General features: G+C 45.9%; 1 protein-coding gene across 3 annotated transcripts; it reads right to left on the bottom strand.

The window, feature by feature from the left end:
• Nucleotides 1-807: 807 nt before the first annotated feature.
• Nucleotides 808-14,648, bottom strand: ZNF641 (zinc finger protein 641). Of its 3 annotated transcripts, none has more exons than XM_037135705.2 (6): nucleotides 14,513-14,648; nucleotides 12,068-12,276; nucleotides 11,375-11,466; nucleotides 10,332-10,461; nucleotides 9,607-9,720; nucleotides 808-8,751 (listed from the first exon to the last, which is right to left on the bottom strand). In XM_037135705.2, the coding sequence occupies exons 2-6, from the start codon at nucleotides 12,249-12,251 to the stop codon at nucleotides 7,997-7,999; spliced, it is 1,275 nt and encodes a 424-aa protein (XP_036991600.2). In that variant the 5' UTR covers nucleotides 12,252-12,276; nucleotides 14,513-14,648; the 3' UTR covers nucleotides 808-7,996. The 3 variants fall into 3 exon arrangements, with proteins under 3 accessions (XP_036991600.2, XP_036991593.2, XP_036991586.2); XM_037135698.2 differs by lacking the exon at nucleotides 14,513-14,648 and adding an exon at nucleotides 13,954-14,410; XM_037135691.2 differs by lacking the exon at nucleotides 14,513-14,648 and adding an exon at nucleotides 13,846-13,944.
• Nucleotides 14,649-14,932: the final 284 nt, after the last annotated feature.

Below are 14,932 nucleotides of genomic sequence, written 5' to 3' on the forward strand. Positions count from 1 at the left end.
GGGTACTTCTATGAAAGGAATTCCAGAGAACAACTAATCTTATCACTGGTGTTCACAATGACTAAGTGCCTGCCCTTTTCTGGGAATAAAAATGGGTAAAACAATTCCTGCTTTTCATCGCTCACATCCTAGTGGCATATTTGGGTATTTAACTTTAGTCAGAGCAAATGGAACATCCGTGACCTCCATTCTTTGCTTCCCTTTTATCTCAACTGCCTAGTACAATGACGATCAGAAAATTGTTGGAAGTTAGAGCTGTAATGAACTTTAGATGCTCTCTAGCATCAAATATTCATGGTTGATTTAAAAATCAAAAGAGATACAAATGGTCTTTAAAAATATGAGAAAGGTACAAGTTTACTCATGAGAAATGCCCATTAAAATGATAAGGTGACTTTTTAATTAACCCAAAATATTTGAGAACCGACCCCATTGGTGAGGCTGTGGGAAGACCACAAGTGCTCACACATCAGGTCAGTGGGAGTGTAGTGCCCTGCCACCCAACAGAAGGAAGCTGGCATTCCAAATTGCGAGCACAGACATCCTTTGACCCTGCAAAACCTCACTTAGGAATTTATCTTTTAGGCATTAATGCATTTGTGAAAGGACTCATGTTCAATGTATTTAGGGCCGCATTGCAGTAACCAAAAAATTGGAAATAAGCTAAATATCATGAGGAGTTTGGTTAAAGTGTGAAGCTTCCTTCCAGTGAAATAGCATGCAGCTGTAAAAAGGAGAGATTCTCTATGTATTGTTATGAAAAGCTCCCCAAGATACATTTAAGTGAAAAAAAAATCAAGACACATATCCAATGAACGAAAATGCATTTTTTTTTGTATAAAGAAACTCTGGAAGGATACACAAAAAAAACCGGTTGTCTATCATCAGGGGAAGGTGATCAGAATTGTGGAGAAAACACAGGAATGAGACTCTTTACCATATCTTTTTTGTATGTGTTTTCCAAATCTTATACATTGTGGCTTGCTGAAAAATAAGGAAGAAATTTTCACGTAATTGTCAATTACAGCTTTTTCATTTATGAGGTGGTTTGTACTTTTGCCTGCATTGTTTCATTTCACTTTCACCTCAGTCTCTTAGATCCTAAGTGAAAAAGCTGATGTTTAGAATATGTACAATTTAGAAGTTGATTTTTAACTGCATTTCCGGCGCTCTTTTCACTATAGCTATAAATGGTGAATGGGGCCTCACTACCCTAACTCTATAAGGCATCTTTGTTATGTAGATAAAGGTCAGAAGTTTAGAATTTATTTCTACACTAAATGTTTTAATGACTTAGTGGTTTCTTGCAGGGGAGAATGTTCTGAAACACACAGGAGGGGGCTGTTTTCAAACATGTAAACATTTCCATTTGTCAATATTCTCAAAACAATAAGGCTCTCCTGTCTTTCTCCTCTTCTGGGGAACTCCAACATGGCCAGGCTGTCTGGTTGGACTGGTAGTCACTCCAGCCAAAACCTAAGTGCCTAGCAAAGACAGGAAGACGGGTTGTTTAGGAAATTAATATGGGGGCACCATGTCAGGAAAGGACTTGGAAGAGAGAAACTGAAGACTGAGGTGGCAGGGCGGGTATGGGGTGGGGGAGGAGGGTCAGCAAGAGGCCTTGACTGAGCCTGGGAAAGGCACTGGGAAGAGGAAGTCAGGCTTTCCACAGTCCACGGGAGCTGCCTGAGAACACAGACACCTCCATGAACTATCACAGCTGTGTCTCCCCTCTCCCTTTTATCAGTTCCTGCCCTCCTCCCCTTTTTAGTTTGGGGAAAGACCAGACTTGTCAAATTTTACTCCAGGTGATTGGGGGGGAGTGAATGTGAACTGCAAGAAAGCAGGAAAACATAAGCACAGAGGCAGGTGACAAAACAGTCTGGCTGCTGCTGGGAAAGCTGCAGAGGCCAAGCAACCCCTAAGCAGTAGGCTTGAAGCTGTGCAAGGCGACTCCCACAGAGGAAGAGCAAAGCCTTTGGGCTGTGCTCAAAGCCAGCAAAGCGTTCCCTCTCCCTGTCCCCATGAAGCTCCAGGGCTGGAAGGCCACGTCACTGGGTCAGAGGCTGGTGGTTTCCCCATGCCAGCTGTCCATGTTTTTTTCTCCCACACAAATTTTCACTCTGTATTCTTGATAACCTGCCAGATGCCCAACCTCCTCATCCTCAAAAGTGAATGTGTCTGATGGACCCAGTTCCTGCAGAATCCCATCCGCATGCATCTCCTCCAGCTCCCCACAAATCACCAATTATTGTGAATTTGCTTAGGGGATCAATTTACAGCCACTACCACCCCCTTGGGCTGCCAACTCAATGGTCTAAGTGTCTAAGGGTTTATGTTTCAGGAGGGGCAGTGAGGGGGCTCACACATGGCTGCACAACTTCCCCCAGAGCTGTCTCGTATCCCCACTTTGTTGCAGCCTTTTTACCAGGATTGAAAAGCTGAGAATGGGAGTGCACAGGAAAGGACCAAGAGAGGAAATCAGTGACACAACCAATACATCTTTTATTCAACGGACAGGGACCATAAAGAGCATATTACAGATCCCTAAGGATACAGACAAAGGTACCCCATAGGGTATCCTGTGGGAAGTTCAAGTCCATCAGAGGTACCATCAGAGGGAAATAAGTTAGACAATTGCTAGAAACCTGGCAGGCACAGAATAGTTGGGCTGGATGGCAAGTGGGCATATTATACCCTGCCTCCCCACAGCTTCCTGGAAAAGAGCACCTTGGCGCAGTGTCAGGAGGCATGGCAGGAAAGTAGTGGCAGGGAGGGCTAGGCTGAGGGACATGCTGAGTATAGGAACCATGGTCACAATCTCCCAGGCTTGGAACAGCCAGTGCCTAGCACATAGTTAGCCCTCAAAAAATGGCTTGTAGAATTGGGATTCACTCTCAGGAGTCACAAGAGGCAGGAAAGGACTGAGTACATCAAAGTAGTGGTAAAGAGCCACTTTAGAAGCTACATCAAGGGAAGAGGAGCCTGTAGGAAATGAAGTAAAGGGCCTGAATATGACAATACCAGTGGCCATGGCCAAGTCCGGACATGAAAGAGAGAGAGATACAGAATGATGAGATGGCAGTTGAGCTGCTCTAGCCAAGAATTTGAGAAAGGAAGTGGGAAGTATAAGGAATGGACCCTGCCTAGTAGGCTTAAGGCTGACCAAAAAGAAACCAGACAAGAGAGAACTGTGATAGAAGAATTGGGAAGAATGAACACCCTCAGGTGTTTCCCAGACAGCAAAGAACCAAACCAAACCAATCAAACTGAAAAAGATAAACAAGAGCTAAGAGTGGAGGAAAAGCTCCTCTTATTGGGAAAATGAAGGTGGTGACAGGGAGGGACAGAGGGAGAGAGCCTGAGGTCTGGGGCTGAAGAAAGCAGTAGCCACGCTTTTCTGCCTTAGGAGAGAGGGGCTGACCACCTCTCCCTAAGAGACTTAGGTTCACTGTAACCTTTTGGTGTTGAGGATCTCCACAGGGGTGGTGGGCTCCCAACTTTCATTTCGGCCTGTCCTCCTGGGTGTGCCTAAGAGAGGAGATGGAGGAGGTAACAATTCCTTCCCAAAGCCTGAATTGGAGAGAAACTTCAAAGTAGGAGAATGCATTTTTGATGCATTGGTGGCTTAATTGGTTCCTACCTCTACCTAGTAAAGAGTCTTGAGTTCAAGTCTCTCATGAGTCACATCTCACTAAATAAGCCTGGTTCCCTCTTGTGTCCTAGGGCTTCCCTAATGCTCCTGCTGCCAAACCATGGTTAGAAATTCCTTGCACAGCACCTTATTCTCCAATGCACTGTGAGGTTTGAAAACTTTGGTTCTTAAGGGCTTGTAACAGTTGGCTTTACTTCCTACCTCCGAGCTAAAAGCCCACCCTGTCTGCCTCTGGGGCAACTATTAGGCCTGGAAAAGGACCACATAACTAGCAAAGGAAGACCATTTCCTTGAGTATCAGTTTTTCAGTTTTACTCTGGATTTCCCTTCTTTGATGTGTCTGCTTCTTTTTGTCCTTTCAGATATCTGGACTCACAAATCCTCAGTCCCCATTTTACAAGCTCCAGCTCCAATCAATCACAGCAGCTTAGTAGTTGCCCCACTGATTTCTGAAACTGGTGACTGAGCCAGTCCTTTCACTGATTGAAGTGAGGAAAGACCTTGGGACTCAAGAGGAACAGAACCAAAAAGCAACTAGCCTAGAGAGGTTGCAGAAAACCAATCTGGTAACAGGTGTAAAGATCCCCTCTCTCCCCACTTGGAAAGGGTGAAGTACCACTGATTGAAATGGAATTTGAATCTCTAGGCCAGAGGTTCTCAAACATTGGCATACCTGAGAGACCCAGGAAGGCAGGTGATTGCTGGGTTTCGCCCTCATTGTTTCTGATTCAGTTTGTCCCGGGTAGAGCCTGAGAATTTGCATTTCTAAAACAGGCTCAATAGGTGATGTTAATTATGCTGGTCCAAAGACCACACACCTTGAGAGCCTGGGCCTACTAGAGTACTCCATGGGAAAGAAATTTTGCCAGCTCAGGATCTCAAAGGTGTCTAAGGAAATAGATTTCACTTTTCTGTTATCATCCAGCCCCACTCACCACCCACCCACCCCCAAGCAAACAGAGATGGAAAGAACCCATCTTCTGGTACCTGTGGTTCTGAGTCAGAGCTCACCTTGCCCTTGACAGAAATCGGAAACAGTGACTTGATTGCAGGAGTGCTGGAAAGGAGAGGATTTTGTCCCAAATTATCACCCCTTCAGCTCCCTAAAGGCATAATAACATCATTTTAACAGGGGAAAAGCTTTTTCTTTCACTTTGACTACCAGAGCTAACACTTAAATGTAGATAGATCTGGGTAAAGCTAACACTTTGGGTCACATTCTCCTGTGTAAGAAATTCTTTACAGATTCTTTGTTGGGATGAAAAGGAGAAGATACTTGGGCCCTGAATAGAGCAGAGGCTCCACAAAGGGAACAGGTTCCTTATATGGGATTTCTCTATTTTCCGTTTTGCCCAGAGAGAACACAGACATTTTTTATTTAAAGCAGGTAGGATAGACACGTGGCAGAGAGAATTGGGAGAAAGATGAGAGTTTGAGGCTGATTCCCTGTGGGAAAATCATTTAGATCTATCCACCCCCAATGGCTGTTGCTTATTTTATTTTTTATCCAAGGGAAGTGGTGTTGGACCGAGGTAGAGAAGACAGTGGCACATCAGAAATGCCCTAAAGGGATGCCCCTTCTGCAGACGGCCCTTATGCCTTCAGTTGTGTGCTATGAGGACACCTACACTTTAGGGGCTTCACTTTCTGTCCTTACAATTACTGAAACAGATCAAAGGCTGGAGGTTAACATCTGATTATTAAGAGGTGTGATCTGTGAGTATGGAGAGTCACCTCCTACAAAACTTTAAAAGAAAGTTTGTGAGGAGCTGGATTTGTCAGCTCAACTTTTAAAAAAATATGTAAACTAGACTGTAAACAATACCCTCTGGTCATTAAAGACCAGACCCTATCTTCTTTATACCATACTGCCTCTGGTATCATGTTCATTAAACTACGTGGTGACCCTTGCCTTGTAATTCTTGACATAAATACCTAATGACCACACTGGGTCAGGGTAACTCCTCTCCTTTGACCCCAGCCTGCTAAATGTGTATGAAAAACTGAATGAATTGCTAATGTTTTGGGGTTTTTTTCCAAAAATGAGTTCCTGGTTTTTATCAGATTCTCAAAAGGGTCTCTGATTCAAAACAAGTTCTGAACCAGTGCTTAATAGAGCTGACTTGCATGAATGAATGATGGCATAGTCCAGTTTTACCACTGTAATGCCATACTTTCTTATTCCTTGAGGCATCTCCTAACCCTAATGTGCTCCTGTCTCTGAGGGCCTGGGACAAAGCTGCCTTGCAAAGGGCTGTCCATTTTGCTCTATTCCTAGGAACATAAGCAAGAGAAGTACATTCCAAAGAAGGAAGGCTGCTTTGGATGCAGAAGGACAGCAGGGACTGGGGTGATCAAGTCATAGCCATTCTAAGAAGCCCATTCAGCAAAGTGACCCTATTTTTAGCTCCATTTGAGTCCTGAACTCTGAGGACCTATAATTCACCCCATTTTTCCTAAGCAAATTCCTATTAGACTAGATTGTTTCAGTTCACTTCCTTCTTACCTCTCTGGCTAATTCCACCTTCTTACCTCTCTGGATAATTCCACCAACACACCAATTAGTGTGTTGAGGACAAACCAGAATGAGCGTTGAAGAGAAAATATCTACTTTCATCCTCTTTGCTCCTTTCCCTCCCTAACCCCAAACTGCTCTTACATACAAGATAATTTTTAAATTATAAGATCGGTACTAACACATCATCAATAAAGAGGAACAATGACCAACTCACCAACTAACAGATGCTAGAATACTTATGCAAGTTCTGGAATTAAGACTCTTAGTGTGTACACTTTCCCAGAATCATGAGGAAAACCAAATGGGAAGCTAATTACCTCCTATCAGCTGAAAAGCTAAACCACAGCCATTTCCCCTAAAGTTCTGTTTCTGGGAAGATGAAATCCTCAAAAATAACTCTGCCACCTTGATGAGGCAATCAGGATCAAACAAGAGCAATCACAACAACCAGTAAGCACTGTGATTTCTGCCCTAATTTCCCGGCACTTAAAACAAGACTAAAAACAAACAAAGCCCACTAAGCACAGAGCTCTATATGCAGCTTGCTTGAAATCAACAAGAACAGCTCACCTCACAGAGGACATTTTTTTTCTCACTTTCTTTACCCAGGCAAAAAGAATCTGTGGGCCAAAGATTCAGACCTAAACATATATATTCAGTTGTCTTGATCTCAGTGACACTCAAGAAGGCTTTATACCTCAACTCCCACAACAGAAGCCACCACTTAACCCTTCCCACTAAGGCTTCCTTAAGCGCTCTGCTTACTTCCTATCTTGAAACAAAATACAAACCCCATACAATCCCCACGACCCTCATCACCAGAACAGAACACAGCCGCTAGAAAATTTAGCTTTTACAGTTTGCACTTTGCATGCTCTCTTCAAAAACCCTGTACACAGATACACACAGACACATAAAGACACAAGAGAAGAGGGGACTATCCAAGGGGATAAAGTTTTTTTCTTCTGTGTGAGTCTGGATTACTTGAGGGTATGAAAGGTCCATCTCTTAGCATGGTAGGATGATCTCTCAGCTGGATGTTATGTGTTTGCAGGACAAAGGGAGTAGAAATAAGGGGTGAAAAGTTATTGTTTCTATCTTTTGGCAGGTGAGGTGAAAGATGTGGATGTATATATTCGGATGACTGAGGTGAGGGTGATGGACCAGGAATGAAATCTGCCCCTCAGCTTTCGTTTGGACAAAATATGGGGGCTCTTTCCTTTTTCCTCGTTACTCTAACCCAGTGTTCACTAGAGTGTTTCATGGAGTCACCAGTTCTGGGGGATGTAAGATAGAAAGAAAAATGAGGTCAAATACAGTTAGGAAACACTGCATTAAGAGGCTTAACAATTTGCTCTACTGCATAAATTTTCAGAGCCTTTAATATGTCAACATGGTCTTTCACTCTCTCTCCATATATATACACATATATAGACATATATATAAAGAGAATATGAGTCATGATATACAATGGTGATACTTGAAATATTTAACAACTGGTATGGCACAGGCTCCAACCAATCAGAATGGACCTCAGCCATAAACTACTGGTACCACTCACTACCCTTGAGAAATTCAGCTCAGACTGAAATTCAGCCCATGTCGTAAGCACTGTTTCCCAAAAGTTTTGCCCAAAGAACTATTTTATGTGGTATCTCACAGAACTGGTGAGAAATGCTCCCACCAATGCTGGAACCTCATCTTTAGGGATAAGGCCAAGGCTCAGGATCCTGGCCACTGGGGACAGGAGAGGGGCAGCTCTGGCAGAAACTCCTGGTAGCACCAGCTGATAGATGTGAGCACAGCTACAGCAGAAACAGATTTCAAAAGACAGATGTCCCTCTGTCCCAATTGCTCCGGGGACTTTGTCCCTGGTGGGTCAGCAGGTGCCTGTCCAGGTGGTGCTTCCGGCCAAAGCTCTTCTCACAGCGAGGGCACTGGAAGGGCTTCTCCCCGGTGTGGGTCAGCCAGTGTCTCACCAGGTGGTGCCGTCGGCCAAAGCTCTTCCCACACTCAGTGCACACGTGGCACTTTGGCACTGGTGGGGCACGCTGCCGTTTCCTAGCCCCAGGGCTCTCTCCAACCTCTTGACCTTTGCAGGATTTGCCTTCTGCATGCACTCTCTGGTGGCTGGCCAGATGGGAGTTGCATCGGAAATTCTTGCCACACTCAGAGCATCTGCTGGGCTTGTCATGTAAGTGGGTTTTCTGGTGGCGAATCAGGTGATGTCTCCGTCCAAAGCTCTTCTCACACTTGAGGCAGCTGTAGGGCCTCTCCCCAGTGTGAGTCTGCTGGTGCCTGGCAAGGTGGGAGCCCCACACAAACTGTTTCCCACATTGGGGACACGTGTGCGGTCTTAACAGGGAGTCCATCTCTGTGCTACACAGAAGACTTGAGAAGCTATCTTCCTGAAGAAAAGGTGGGCCTAGGAGCATTCCTCTGGAGTTTCTGGGCATGGAATCCCAGCTCTCATCCTGTTCCGGGTTCCAGAGAACAGTATCTTCAGACACACTAGATAACATTCTGGGAGGTTCTGCTTCTAGTTCAGGGGTATCCCCCTCATGCTCACTTCCATCTCCTGTGGAGAAGGGGAAATAGCGACCCCAAGAGGGGAGTCACCAGTGAGTACCTCAGGACCCAAGTCATAGGTGAGGTTGGATGACGCTGTTAGGGCCTAAACCTCACCCAACGAGGGCTGAGAGAACAGATTTTAATGTCCCGCAAGACAGTGCAAGAGGTGTAGAAGTTAAAAGCCTAGGCTTAGGAGACAGACTACCTCATTTTAAATCTCAGCTGTCCTACTTAATTTCTTCTTCTGTAAAATGGAAATAATTATAAGATAGATAGCATAGTACCTGCACTTGGTAAGTACTTAGTAAATGGTCTATGCTACTGTGATTATTTATTAGCATTATTTATTTACCACTTTACTATTAATTACCATCTTCCTGCCTAAGTATAAATGGAGAGTTAAGGAATGTGCTGCCACCGTTATGGGCTGGCTGGCCTCCTGTCCGCAATACTAGAGACGCTGTGGAAGGCGTTTCTGCAATGGGTGGGAAGTTGAACAACAACAACAGTAACAACAACAACAGCTAATGTTTACTGCATGCTTATCATGTGTCTGCTACTATTATCCCTGTTGAGATATTTAAATCTTGCAATAACTTACAGATGGGGAACCCAAACAGAGGTTAATTACTACTTTTCCATGGTCCCAAAGGTATGGTCCTGAATTCAAATCCACAAAGTTTGGCTCCAGAGCCTCCCCTCTATACCATTCTGCTACACTGTTTTGCTTTTTAAAGAAAAACATCTCTAAACCTTTTACCTCTGTGACTCTCTGAGGCAGAGGAAGGACTAGAATGACATATAATGATGACACTCCAGGAGGGGTGAAGGCTGTGGCTGAAAGTCCACTCTGGGATCTTACCTGTATATGTGACTCTCAGGATGTCCCTCTCCTCTAAGTCCTGTGGGTCAGGGACCCATTGTTCTTCCCCTCCTTCTAGCTGAGAAAGCATGTCCAGCTTTGGAATTGGAAATCCTGTCCATGGGAAAAGGAAATAGGGATGTCAATTAGTAAAACAGTAATTTTATATTTTTGAAAAAAGTTTTCTATATTATTCCTTAGAACTCATGATAAAAGAAGGCCAGATACAGGCCCCTCCCTCTTTTTCTCCTCCCATTTCTTAAGTCCTTTTTTCTAGGAAATCACTCCCTCCTCTACAATGTGTATGTTCCCGTCCATTTATATTTCAAATACTTCCCACTCAACTGACCTTCTTGGTCATAACTCCATTTAATCAACTCCAATGCAGCTGGTCCCCCTGCCCCTGCCCCAGCACTCCCATCTTTCTGAGTTTCCAATAACTCAGTTCCATCTCTCAGATGTCCTTCTCTCTGCTTTATAAGAACCTGCCAATTCCCAAAGAGCCTAAAATTCTTTTCTTCATAATTTAGCATTATTTTGTTGTTGTCTTTAAAAAATAATACCTCACTTCCATTCTCTTTGTATTAGACCTACTGTTCTTTCTCTGGTGAAAGACAGATTCCCTGACAAGGAAAGAATGCTAGACAGACACTATCCAACCGCCCAGAGCACATGGCATCCTCCCACAGTACAATCTTTTAGAGGCTGGTGAAGGTCATTCTTACTTAGAGAGACCACTATCCCACAGTTTTCCTGCATGACATATTCTCCATAAAAATCTGTCTGAGAAGGATCCAGGCTCCGCCACTCCTCCTGAGAGAAGCACAGTGACACATCCTTGATGGTTACCAAACCCTGAAACAAAATATACCATCATCTCTCACCAGCTATTCCTTAAGGAAAATGTGATCTAAATATAAAGGCTGGGGAAGTGAAAGAGAGAGGACAAGAGAAGATCTAGAAAAAGAATTGCCCAGACGTTTCTGGGTAGGACACACAGTTGTGGTGAAGGGAAAATGAGGGGAGGGGTAAAGGTAATGGTTAGTGAGTGAGTGAGGACAGTGCCTCTAGAGAAGTTTCTAAAATGGGACCAGAAGAAGTCGGACACTAGAAACTCATTGTTCCTTCTGTTCAATGACAGGTGTCTGCCCAGGCTCTTCTCCATTATTATTTCCACTGAAGAAATGATGTACTGTCCCCTCCTCCCCCCACTTGACCATTACTATTCTATCAGCACTAAACATATAGATAAAACATTCTCTCCCACCCCTTACCTTCTGCAGCAGCACAGTATGGTGTTTAGGAGTCCAGATTCTACAGCCAAATGATTCCAAGCTCTGATACTTATTAGCATCATGGCCTTACACAAGTACCTTCATCTCTTCCTGTCCTTTTCCATAAATGTTCTACCATCCACCCAATCCTGTCTACTTAAGCTCTTCCAAGCTTCCTTCAAGTTCCTAATCTTTAGAGATTTTATTTTTTAAGAATATTAATGAATTATTCTTAAAATCCCCCTGTGGATAGCATAGCCATCTATTAAAAAGAACAAACCTAACTTCTAGGAATCCCCCTCCTCTTGTTAGGCCTCCATTCATTTTTTAAGGGTATTATGAAGCCCTTGGAAAGGTACAGAATCTGTTTAGTGATAAGATGAACACACTATTAGGGACCATGTGAAATAATAAATCAGTGGGATGACACTAAGGCTATAGAAGGGCAGTGGTGATGAGACCCTGTACGAGGAGAAAGAAAGTATACAGCCTACCTGTGATCCGGCTGCAAGAAGTGCAGCTGCCATCTCCCAGTCTCCGGTGCTCCCCTCCTGGGGAATGGTGGGGGCCCAGGGAGCCGACTGAGCTGGTGAGGGGAGAAAGGAACCATTAGAGGGGTACCATCCATCCTTTCCCAGTAATACCCTGGACTCCATTTTAGCAGGGCTTAAGGACCACAGTTTTTCCTTTATCTATGCCTGTTGGCAAAACTCAAATGCAGAAATATAGTAGAAGAGACCTTCACTCAAGATGTTCTGTAAGTATATTGAGCAGTTTTTAGTAGAGCTGTTCTGTCATCCATTTCTACTAGACTAGCTGTGGTCCGAATTTATATTATGTGAATGTAATTTTCTTCATGTAAAGACCATTTTACTGGGTGTGTTCTCCACCAGTAATCAGTTCAGACTTCTTTAGTCTCTCATATTAAATACCACAAAGATGCACCTGCAGCATAGGGAGGGAGTGATTATGCAAGAAGTGGGAGGAGCCCAGTTACATGGTTTGCAGAATATGGGAGCTCCTTATATTCCTATGACCAGGGCCAAGGAAGAACGGACTAGTTCTGGTATTGATTATGCTATTCAGTCCATAGCAATTTGGAGATTTTAGATTCTACTTTTCAAACAGAGATTAGGAGGCTACTCTCTGCACCATACTTCCCATACACACACCCTCCAGGCCCTCACCCTTTTCCTGAAGGGACTGTGGCTCTTCTTCAAGGTCACAGCACATGTGTTCCAGTGGCCCTGGTGCTGTTCTCCATGGCCCCTCTTCTTGGCTTCCCCTTTCCACGTGGGGCTCTGCTCCATCCAGCTGGACATTCATCGACTCCCATCCTGTCCCCAGGGCTGCTGTCTGTTCCGAAAGCATCTTTGCTGTGAATCCAACTTGTGACCTGGAACAAATTCATATTAGCTATTCCCATGAGAGTGGTAAGGGTTGATATTCAAGGGAGTCAGGAAGAACAGCTGAGGTTTAAAAGATAAAACTGGATAAGAGGAGCTTGATGGAAGATGAACTTAAAAAGCTCGATGTATTCCAATCAACCAAGCCTGAGCCAAGCTTCTTGAAGGAACTAAGAAATGAGCAAGTGCTACAAAGCAAAGTCACTAATGGTTATTTTTGGTAACCTCATGGTAGAAACAGAATATCTCTGAATGCTAGAAGAACTTCATTTAAAAAAAAAAATAAAAGGAACAATCCTGGAGATTCAAAAGCTATCCACTCGTTCCAACCACTGAAAATACAGTAAAGGAGGCAACCTGGAAAAATGTAGGAAGAAGTGCACAGACTACACCCAAAGAAAATGGATATAGTCACATAGATCTTCTGCCACAACTTTCAACTGCTATGATTGATTTGGGATGGAGTGATTACTATGGGTAGATGTGCCAGCCAACGGGGTGGGTGTGTCAAGAGCACTTCTGTTTCTCCCTCAGAAGAAAAGGGTAGGAAATCTGGCCATTGGGGAAAAGTTAAAAATGATGGACAGTTTCATCTTGTCTAAGGAAGAAGACTAATGAATGATACTACCAATGAATAAAAATAAAAATGTTTTCTATTTTTGTATAGATCTTTTGACTGCAAGAGGTTTAGGTTAGATGAAAAAAATTCTTAACAATAATCTGGCAGTACACGGGACTGGGTTTATGAGCTCTTTATTCCTCTGGACATCTTAAAAGCAGCATAGGTCCCACTTGTGTTGTGATAGGAACCTTGCTGCCTTATGGCAGACAAACAGTCTATGAGATGGCGCAGAGTCCCCTTCTCCTTGGCAGAACCTTGGTAACCGTTCTGGCTCACTCGCATTCACCCAACAACAGCTGCAGGAACCCAGAAGTCCAGGGTGGGTAATAACAGATACAAAGTTGTTCATTTCTCTTGGACAAAGAGGTAGATGGAAACCCTAAGCCCAATGCACAGGAAGGGAACAAATTCCTCTTTCATCTCAGAAGTCCAAAGATGCCCCAGGGCCCCACAGGAGCATCCTGGACTGATTCCCAGTTTAGGAGGTTTCCTTTTCAGAGACCTCTCATGAGAAAGTAAAATTCCTGATAAAGCAAGAAAGGGAAACTTCTACTTTGGTTCTATCTTCTGAATTCTGGCCTCATATTCACTTCACTTTTAAAATAAAAGGAACCAATTCTCCCTCTTCACCAGAAGTCTTCCCTGTTCTCTAACTTCCTTCACAAATCCTCCTCAGGACTCTCCCTGTCCTGAATATCTGGACACCTGTCTCAAACTCATTTCTCCACCTCCCCAGCAGCAGAGTCCCTGGATGGGAGGTCTGTCTCCGCAGAGCCCACTGGGCCAGCTGTCGGCCTCTACAGACAACGAACACAAAACGTGTAGAAGTGCTGGCAAAGAAATCTCAGCACAGGAGGGAGGGGGTGGTAGCTATCCTCAGACTGCATTTCCTAAGATGCAGAGCCAGCACCTGGGCAGTTAGGGTGTCAACCCTAACCTGGTTTCTCTCCTGGTCGCAGGACGATCCCAGGCCTACTGGAGTCGGGTTCTAGGGCTTTCACATCCTCCTCTTCCTCACATATCTGGGGGGTTGGGGAGCAAGCACCTGCAGAAGTTAGTTTTTGCGGCCAGTGCTGCTGGACAGAGAAAGGGCCGTGGTATTGAAAGGCGTCGCCCAAGGGCACCGGGGCAGTGGCGCTCGGTCAGAGAAGCCTGGCCCCTGCCCCGAGTGGGGCGTGGGCCAGATGGGCGCCTGCTGCGGAGTCGGGTTGCTTCTTCCCTCCTTCCTGTCACAGAGCCCTGGAGAGGGTCAGATTTCAGAGCATTCGAGACAGGCAGAGCTGGAGCGGGGGAAGTGAGGTCAGAAAACAGGTTTCCCGTGAACTGGGGCAAGAGCAAGTGAAGAGAAAGGGGCCATGGGGTAACCTGTGCGCGAGTGACAGCGCCGGAAACCCAAAGGGCCGGCAGCGACGACGGGGACAAGGCAGACAGAGGGACGCGGCGGGCGAAAATGTCCGTGGGCCGACCCCAGGGAAAAGCTCCGACCCAGAGGCCGCGTCGGTTTTCCTCCGCGCCCTCCCCGGCAACCGGGCCCCCACCCGCCGCCCCAGGAAGCGGGGCGTCCCTCCCTCCAGCCGGGACTCCCTCCGGCCGCCCCCACTCACCCGGGTCGGCTTGGCCTACGGCCCGGTGCCTCCCTCCTGGCCGCCGCCTGCCCCTCCCCTCCGCCCTTCGCCTCGGCGCAGCCGGCCGCCGCGGAGCCAGCTACAGGAGGAGACGGCGGCCCGGCCGGCGCGGGCGGGGCGGGCACAGGAAATCCCCGCCCGCTTCCGGGGCTCGGCGGCCGCGGCGGCGGCGCGGGCAGTGGGAGGGGTCCGCGGACCCGGCCGCGCCGGGACGCCACCCCGGGGTCGGCTCAGGCCCAGGCGCCACGGTCCCGGCCTGCCGCGGCCTCTGGCTCGCGCCCGCTCCGTGACTGGCCATTTTCCGCCCCAGCCATTCGGTCTCCCACGGGGTTCTTCGCACACGGGTTCATCAACTACCTCGACATTTCATAACCTCGTTATATGGCAGACAACCTCTGT

The sequence above is a fragment of the Artibeus jamaicensis genome, unplaced genomic scaffold, assembly GCF_021234435.1.
Source record: "Artibeus jamaicensis isolate MK-2021 breed Jamaican fruit bat unplaced genomic scaffold, CSHL_Jam_final contig_233, whole genome shotgun sequence".
NCBI classification, from domain to species: Eukaryota; Metazoa; Chordata; class Mammalia; order Chiroptera; family Phyllostomidae; genus Artibeus; species Artibeus jamaicensis.